Genomic DNA, 9544 nt, shown 5'->3' with positions numbered 1-9544 from the left:
AAAAAAAAAAAAAAATTAAATTAATTAATTATAAACATTTTATTAAATAAAAATGTTTAAAAATAAAAATGAAAAAATTTTTTTTTATTTTATTATTATTATTATATTATTAATAAATTTAACGTTATTCGGTCATTTATTTATAGAATATTTATTAATTTTTTAATAATAATAATAATAATAATAATTTATTTTATTTATAAATAAAATGAGAGCGAAAAAAAAATTTAAATATTATCATTATGAATAGGTTTCATATTTTTTTATTTAAAAAGAAAACATTTTACTTATGATAATGATGGAATTAACGACCGTTGAGTATTTGGCGCGATTTGTTTAAAAGTTTATTTACTCTATGATAAATTTTTTTACGCTTTGTTTCAGATTGTTCCGGAACGACGATTCAAAATGGTAGTAGTAGTAGTAGTAGTACCATCATGGACGGTTCTACAAGTTTAGATTGTTTGAGTTTAATTGTTGAAAGTATTACGCCGTCGCTTCAGTGTCATTAAAAAACTTTTCTTTCAATAAATAAAATAATAATACTTTAGTTTTTATTTCGTGATGGATTATAACAAATTTATGCGACGACGCCATTGAGAAAAAAGTTTGTTAAATTAAATTCTATTATGATGAGCCTTAATTATAACGTTTTTTTTTTTTTTTAAAAGTAGTTTGTAGCGGTTATAAAATCGTAAAATTATTTATGAATGAGCGAGATTAAGAAACGAGTGAATTATTATAAAAAAAAAAGTTTTATCGTTAAATTACATAAGTGTTTTTTTTTTTTTGTAAAATTTTTTAACGGTTTTTTCTTTTGCCTTTCATCCATCATATTCAAATAAACAAATTTATTTAAGAGTGAGAATTATGTTTCTTTTGTCAAACGTTTGTTCATTTTTTTTTTAAATCAAAGGTTTTTTTAATTGTTAAATTATTAATCAAAAATTTGGTAAGTTGATTAGTTTTGTAATAATATCAACAGTTAACGACATTTTTTTCATGGCACATATTCCACGAGTTTATGTCAAAAGCGATAAGGGTACAGTGGCAAAAAATGATAAAACAGTTATTTGTACGTTGTTTTAGCCTGTTTTGAAATTAAACGTAATTAATGTCGTTGCTTTTGGGTTATTTTATTCAGGCTGTGGTTGCTATGGTAACAACCGCCAAAGTAAAACAATAACACAAAATGGATTATTGATCATTAATTTTTAATTTTTTTAATAATTTTTTTTTTTTTTTTTTGTCTAAACGTAACCTTTTGTCGAAAGGTAAGTTAAATTTATTTATTTTTTTCCCCGTTTGTAATTTAAATAATAATAATAATAATAACTTACTTACGTTTAATATCGTGTTTCAGGTTTTATTTATAATCAATTAAAAATGCCAGATCTCCTCGATAGAATTTATTGCTCCGAACAAATTCACATTCCACCGACATTTCCGTATATAATGAAACTTTATTGCAAAGCAGCCATCAGAACGCAACCGTACGATTTATTAAAATGGTCAGCAGCATATTTTAGAGCTTTGGCAAATGGTGAAGAACCACCTGTTAAAGAAAGAATTGAATTTCCACCTTACGACAGCCCTTCTGGTCTAACGCCCGGCTACATAAAAATGTTGATAAATCAGGTATCGTATCGGTCGACTTTCGCTGTCGCATACCTAAAAATAAAAAAAAAAAAATTTATTATTATACGTTGTTAACAGTTTGGTAAAGATCCTGAAACGATGATCAGTGCACAAACGTTATTTAAAAAATGGAGCGATGTTAGCTTACAGGAAATGCTTCTTATTAAATTGATAGCCCTACTTGGAGCCGTGACGAGTATTAATTGGGTACAATTTGTTGGTGTGTGCGCGGGTTTTATTAGCAATACATTATCTCAAACAATGATTCTCATTTGCGAATTGTTCACGGAAGAACCGGAAGGAGGAATGGCAACAATACCATTCTGTAATTTTAAAAAAAATATTACAAATTTTTTTATTTAATTATTTCGTGTTAATCTCACTCTCTATTTCAGCCCTATTTATTGATCTGTATATATTTTTGGCTCAAATGGAATGTGGACCGTTAACAAATGAAGAAAGAGAAGAATTGGAAGCCATCATGTACGAGGATGAAGTATGCGAAATAGCTGAGAGGATTAAAGAAGGACTTTATGAAGTGGAGGAAGAGGGCGAATATAGATTTTCGGAAATGGTTGGAGAAGATGTACAAAAAGGGATTTGTACGGGTGAAAAAAAATCAATTCAAATTGATGAAGATTTATCTCAAAGAATGGTAATTATATTCATTCAATGAGATTTTATTATTTAAACACTCATTTATTAAAAAAAAAAATATTTTCAAGGCATCAGCAGTTTCCGATACCGAAGAAGTGGTAGAAAAAAATGATGATAATTCAATAACTGACGAAGTAAGACATTAAATTGTTTTTAAATAAATTTAATTTAATTTTAAATTAATTTAAATTTAATTAGGTTTTCGATGATTTTTCAATGACATCATCAGAAAAATTATTTTTAAAAGATGCCGTCGAACCGGAATCAGGTTTGTCGGGTGAAGCGAGAGAAGAAGAGGGTGAAAGTATTATTTTAAAACCGGAAGATGAAGAAATGAAAATTGATGATGGAAAATCATTGGAAGAAAAAATTGAAAGGGAAAGCGCTGTACAATTGAAAGTACCACCGAAGTAATCTACATAAAAAATACTTTTTTTTTTTTTTTACGGTTTTTAATTATTAAGTAAAACCTTTTTTGTGTTGTTTGCATTGTAGAAAAAAAATCGTATTAGAAGATATGGAAGAATCTATAAGAGCTAAAATCGAAGCGAAGTTAGCAGAAGACGAAGAAAGTACGGTCGACGAACAAGAACAAGAATTTGAAGAACTGAGTAGTTATTTATTGGGAGCAGCAGCAAGAGTACGAAAATATACGGCAGAGGTTTTAGGTTATAAAATATTTAAAAAATACATGAGACAAGATGTACCGGGTATCGGACCAGCCATTCGAAGCGAACAAGTTAGAAAAACATTCCATTTTATTATTATTATTATTATTATTATTATTAAAAATTTTTAAATTTTTTTTTTTTTGGGATTTAAGGTTGAAAAAGTTGTGGATTTTATGGATTTTTGGAGTCATAAACAAGAAGAAATGGTCATGCCAAGAAATATAAGACATTGGATGTGTCCACCATTGGATAAAATACCAAATCCTGAACCTTAATTTAATGGAATCGCATTTTTTAATTTTTTTTTTTTTAAAGCTTCAACCAAAGTAGTGTGAGTAGATGATAATTTTAAACACAACGACAGTGAGCTTTTTTTTAAGTGATTATATCGAATTAAATCCGAATACACGCTTTTCTCGTATTTTGTGTACACGAAATATAAAAAATTTAATAACAATTTACACGCACATACATACATTAATTTTTATCCGTCCCCCTTTTTTAATGAAAAACATTATATAGGGAAGTTTTTTACTTACATATTATCGTGTCCTTAATTTTTTCCTCAATTTCCAAACTCACCATCTTTATTTTACATAAATTTAATTATCTGATCGATTATACAACAATTCCATTTAATTTTTTTTACCGTTAAACAAACAACAAACAAGTGTATTAGTCTGCGATTTGTTTTAATAATAATAATAATAATAATAATAATTTATAAATAAATTAATGTTTGTGTTGAAATAAATTTTATGAAAACATGTTTAAAATTTTCTTAATTTTTTTTTAATAATAATAATAATAATGATTTTAGTTTTGTTTGTAAATAAAATTAAAATTAATAATAATAATAATAATAATAATAATAATAAAATTTAATTTTAGGCACATATATATATATAAATTAAAAACGGATGGAATTTGAAATAAATCGAGCCAGATATAAACTAATAGTCCATAACGAAGTCCACATTTTTCTAACGATTTCCATTTTACTACCGATGAGAATTTTAATTAAAAATAACAATGATAAAATTTGAGTCATTTTATGAAGAACGTACATTCTAGAACAAACAAACAAACAAACAAACAAACAATTATTATTTTTGTTTTAAAGGAGGACAAACAACAAACAAGTAAAAAAAAAAAAATTTTTTTTTTGCGTCAATTACTTTCTTAAATTAATTTTAGCTTTATGTGAACTTTCCGGATCTTCTTTCAATATGTAAAGTCTTATTCCTTCGACGTAATTATCAATGTATTTTTTCCAATTAACTTGTTTAACATCAAAATTAAACAATTTCCTATCATGTTCGTTTAATTTCAATAATAAATTTCTCACATTCGTCGAATGAAATTTCCATTCGTGCGTCGTGAAAAATTCAAGAACGGATATTGCTTTTTTAAATTTTTTTTGAACTCGAACCATCCTGTTGGAAAACAATAAAGTTTTGAAACAGTTTCAAAAACACAAAACAAAAACATTTAAAAACATGTCATCACACTCACATTGGTTTACGTCCGATTAAAACGGATACCGTATCGATTAAGTAAGCGGGTATAAAATGAAAAAAACTTTGACAAAGGATATTTATTATTTTAGAACTTTTAAAACTACCTCCCGGATACCAAATGACGTCATTAAATGGTAAAGTCGTTAGAGAAGAATGTCCCCAAGTTTCAACGTCCATCCAACGTATCGGATTTAATCCACCGCTCGTACAATTATAAACAGGTACATTGTCAGGTCTGACAAAAAAAAATTCAAAATATTCAATATACGATAAGTGATAATTAATTAATTAATTTTTTTTTGTTGTACCTTGTTTGAGCAGTGTGCCATGCAACGGTGACTAATAAATTAATTGCTATATCGACCGGAATCAAATCCGCAATTAATTCTCTGTAACAAAGTAAGGTACGAAGAATTCCTTTACCCGCTCCAGCTAATAAACCCGTTGGTCCGTTTAAATTATCAATCCAACCTGGAAGCGGTTCTTTCCATGCAGCCGTAACTAAATTCATACGTAAATATTATTATTATTATTTATTTATTTATTTATTCATTACGTATTTGTTTTTACTCACCGATTGATGGTCTGACGATGGCAACCGGAAGTCCGACACCCTCTTTTAAAACGATATGTTCCGCTAGTGCTTTTGTAAATGTATAAGTGTTTGGTCTCGAACGAATGATTCTTAAAACAAAAAATTTTTCCATTGAGAAAAATCGAGTTTTAAAAGGAACACAAAAAAAGGAAAAAAAGGAAAAAAAATAACACGATCGTACTGTGGAGTTATATTTTCCAATAGTTCTTTATCCATGCATTCGACACATTTCATTATTTTTTCCGGATCGTCTGGAGGTGGATAAATAACTTCACTTATATCTTCTTTATCGCAATTACAATAAGCTGTCGAAACGTGAACCAAAGCCTGAAATAATAAATAAATTTCCAGTTTCCAGTTTCCAAAACAATCGAAAAAATAATCGAATTTAATGTCTCACTTCTAAATTTTTCATTTTTTGACAAAGTTGTACGACGCTTTTTGTCCCATTCATATTCATAGCGACTGATTCTTTTAATGATTCGTCAAATTTAACCGTGGCAGCAGAATGAAAAACAATCGAAACGTTTTCCGTTAGAATTTTAACATCGGATGAATTTAATCCTAAATTTGGAGCCGTTATATCTCCAGCAACGGATATTAATTTACTCATTGTTTCCGGATGTGTTTTTCGTATCCCATCAAAAATCTATTTAAAAAAAAAACCAGGTTATCGATTATTAATTTCCCCCCCCCACCTTCACCCTCCCCCCGTTGTATACATATATAAAAAATTATTTTTTTTAATCTTACTCTTGTGTTAATGAGTTCTGATAGTCTTGTGTTGACATCGTTTCCTTTTTTCGGTCTCATCAATAAATATATTTTATTTATTCCAGGACATGTTCTTAATAATTTTTCAACCAATACCTTACCCATCAAACCTGTACCTCCTGTCACAAAAATACTTTTCCCACGATAAAAACTTATTATGTCACTACCAATATTATTCGGATCTGACATTTTGAATCTAAAATTAAAAAATAAATAAATTTATTATTATTAATTACTATTATTATTATTATTATTTTTTGTATAGATTAATAAAATTTTATTTTTTTTTTTTTTTTTTTTACAGGTAAAATATCCCATCAATACAAAAATTATTACATAATTATTTACTTTATTATTGTATAACAACAATTATTAGTATTATCACGTTAATTAATGTGTAAGTAATATTACGTTAATTATTAGTATTTAAATTGGTGGAGGGAAATTTAAATGAATTCGTCAACGTCATTATAATGACGTCACGCCAAAATTGTTTGATTTTGGTCAATATAATATTTTATACCTGGAATGATAATAATTTAATTTAGAAGAAGAATATTTCAAGAAGTTAATAGGGAGACTACTACTACTTACGTTATTTTCTTATGTAAATATTTATTTCATTATTAATTACACTTAACCGCAAGGTTGTAAACGTTTTGAATGACAAAAAAATAATCGTTTATACTTCATGGATGCAAACAACTAATAATAATAATGTTTTCATTATTATTAAGAGAATCCATTTTAAATATTTACCTTTAGGTTCCCCGGTCACGACCAAGGAATCATCATCGTAATTGACCATTTTAACAAATTTACGTCATTCAATGATTTTTTTTTTTCGGATTGTAAAACCAAAAAAATTCATATCATTATTATTTTTAATTTTACAACACTTGAGTTGCAATGATATGTCTGAACAGCATCTTTGAAAAACTTTCGTTTTTTTTTTTTTTATTTCAAGATTATATAATATAAACATTTCAAAAACTTATTAAGAAAATAATAAATTACGAACGTAGTTACAAAAAAAAAATCTGTTTTGTTTTACGTTGGAAGTAAAAGAATAAATAAATTAATGAAATGTAATGAGTAGTATGCACCATTGTAAAACTGAATATAAAACCTATGATATCGTGTCAATAACATTAAGATTTATTTAATCTATGAAATTTATGCTTTTTTAATCGCGCCAAAAAAAAACAACCACCTCGTTAACGGTTTCCATGGTAACCGAAAAACGTACCTACCATCTATCGGTAAAAATCGGTACTATTTCTATTTTACCATAAGAAACATTTTAAGCTAAGATTTAAATAATCGATAATTATCGAAAGTATTATTATTATTGAAAATATGATTGTCGTTAAAAATATTAATACGAAATTTATGTAAACAAAAAAACAAACAAACAAACAAAGGAGATTTTAGAAGAAACGGAAGTAAGATTTTAAAAAAAGAAAACGATTATCGAGGTCTCGAACGAGATATCGAACAACAAAAAGCCCTTTTTCCCCACAAGGTAATAAGTAAGTTTTCACATTAGATAATACAGTATTTTAGGTGGGGAAAAGGAAAATATTTTTTAAGAAGATGAAAGATTGTTTTTAAAAAATTATTATTATTATTATTATTCAAAGGAAAAAAGGGAAAAAAAGGAAAAAGAAATTAACAATTATTGCATATTAAAATATAAGAAGAAACTTGTAATAAGGGAATGTCGAGGTTAACATGATGCTAATTAATTTATATCATTATTTATTTAAGCTCATGGTAAATATCTTTTCTTTTTTTTTTTTTTTCTTAACTTTCCTACGAGCTTTTTTTTTTTCATAAATTTATTCTATCTGTTTAACGTATAGAATTTAACTTTTTTTTTTTTTTTTGTATTAAAAAACAAAAAAGTATGGGTCACGGTCAAGGTTTATAAAAAAAAAAAAAAAATTTATTTTCTCTACAAGGGGAGTTACAAGTTTGACGAGGCTGTTATGAAATCTGCATAAAATTTTGCAAATATTAATAAAAAAAAAGTTATGTTATGTTAAGTTAGCATAAAATACCTTTTTCATAAAAAAAAAAAAAAAAATCATGTTGAGGTCATTTAAATACGCATTTAAATACAAGCAAACAAATTTCTTTTTTTTTTTTTAAGATAAAGGTTGAAACCTTAAAATTTATTATTATTATTATTATTTTCCGTCGGAAAAGTCTCTTTCTACCTTGATCCCTAAGGAACGAAACCCCGAATCTGTGACCTAAATACCACGACGTGTCCTCCTCATTCCCGATTTTGACTCCAGCCATAACATCTCTCTGGAGTAAACAGGATGAGGAGGAGGAATCCAAAAAAAAAATCCCATTATTGAAAAAAATAAATATTCTTATTGATAATAATAATAATAATAATAATAATAATAATAATAATAATAATAATTTGGGTTGGAATCTGCAAAACTAGGACACAGTCAGTCACAAAAAATTAATAATAATAATAATGCTATTTCAGCTCTTCTTTAAACAAAAAAAAAAAAAAACCAAAACAAATTTATTATTATTATTATTATTATTATTATTCGTCGTATAAAATTTAGGGCAAAACAAAATAATAATAATAATAATAATAATAATAATAATAAGCAACGTGTTTAATTATTTAATAATAACAAATTCCGCGGATTTTGTTAATTTATTTATTTATTTGGATATATTACGTTTTAAATAATTTTTCTTTTTTTATTTTCAGGTATTGCAGAATTAATTGACAAAAAAACGGGGAAAATGAGTTTTAATGACGTCATAGTACGTGATGACGTAGTATCGTCGTTAACACATTGAATTCAATGAAATCGACCGGTAAGTTTTTTTTTGTTTTTTTTTTTTTTAATAAATATTGACGACGTGATGACGTAATTAAAAATGACATTATTATTATTATTATTTTTATTATTATTATTATTGACAAAGGTTTTAGACTTTATCATCAGGCTCGGTCGAGAGAGTAAAGTATTAAAATAATGGTCTAATAAATAAGTGAATTCGCTTGCAAAAAAATGACGAAATTGGGTCAAACACACACACGCACACACGCACGCACGCACACTTACCTACACATTCGTGTAAACACTCATAAATCAATCATCGATTGTAAATAATAATGATAATGATAATGATAATAATAATGATAAATGTCTTATTGTTTTTTTTAAATGAAGTATTCTCATCGTGAAACGTGTTAATATTTTTCAAATCTCAGTTTCTTTTTAAATAAATTATTATTATTACTATTATTATTATCATTATTATTATTATTATCATTATCATTATTATTATTATTATTAATTTAAATTACGTTAATGACAAAATTTAATTATTTATTCGATCCTTTCCATCGTTTTTACTTATAAGTAAAAATGTATAAAAAATTTGATACCCTTTTAACCCTCCCCCCACCACCACCGAGTACTACCACAATACAATTAAAATTACATTAACGAATTTATTTATTTACCAAAAAAAAAAACGACTATTAATTTATTAATAATAATAATTATTACGTAATAAACGGAAAAGTAAAGAAAAAAAAAAATTTTTTTTTTTTTTTTTTTTACGTAACGAATTTTTTCTTTCGTTCAAATGGATAAAAAAAAAGAACCTGTTTTCATTATTATTATTATTATTATTGTTTC

The 9544-nt window shown here is 26.1% G+C and overlaps 3 protein-coding genes across 3 annotated transcripts; 2 read left to right on the top strand and 1 right to left on the bottom strand.

Annotated features, from left to right (window-relative positions):
- Window positions 1-1386: 1386 nt before the first annotated feature.
- On the top strand, window positions 1387-2001 carry Phum_PHUM424010 (uncharacterized protein; the record flags this gene model as incomplete). Its single annotated transcript, XM_002429157.1, has 2 exons — window positions 1387-1638; window positions 1717-2001. The coding sequence occupies 2 exons, from the start codon at window positions 1387-1389 to the stop codon at window positions 1999-2001; spliced, it is 537 nt and encodes a 178-aa protein (XP_002429202.1).
- Window positions 2002-2068: 67 nt separating this feature from the next.
- Window positions 2069-3241, top strand: Phum_PHUM424000 (uncharacterized protein; the record flags this gene model as incomplete). Its single annotated transcript, XM_002429156.1, has 5 exons — window positions 2069-2293; window positions 2364-2429; window positions 2494-2705; window positions 2791-3034; window positions 3119-3241. The coding sequence occupies 5 exons, from the start codon at window positions 2069-2071 to the stop codon at window positions 3239-3241; spliced, it is 870 nt and encodes a 289-aa protein (XP_002429201.1).
- A 635-nt stretch (window positions 3242-3876) lies between these two features.
- On the bottom strand, window positions 3877-6044 carry Phum_PHUM423990 (male sterility domain-containing protein, putative; the record flags this gene model as incomplete). The annotated part of the gene is made up of 8 exons (XM_002429155.1): window positions 3877-4036; window positions 4145-4402; window positions 4482-4721; window positions 4795-4987; window positions 5061-5170; window positions 5263-5408; window positions 5482-5730; window positions 5835-6044. 8 exons carry the CDS (start codon window positions 6042-6044, stop codon window positions 3877-3879), a joined length of 1566 nt encoding a protein of 521 aa, XP_002429200.1.
- Window positions 6045-9544: the final 3500 nt, after the last annotated feature.

This window comes from Pediculus humanus, genomic scaffold, assembly GCF_000006295.1.
Source record: "Pediculus humanus corporis 1103172108193 genomic scaffold, whole genome shotgun sequence".
Taxonomy (NCBI): domain Eukaryota; kingdom Metazoa; phylum Arthropoda; class Insecta; order Psocodea; family Pediculidae; genus Pediculus; species Pediculus humanus.
Note: the sequence above shows the minus strand (reverse complement) of the source record. Positions and strands in the feature narration are given on the sequence as shown.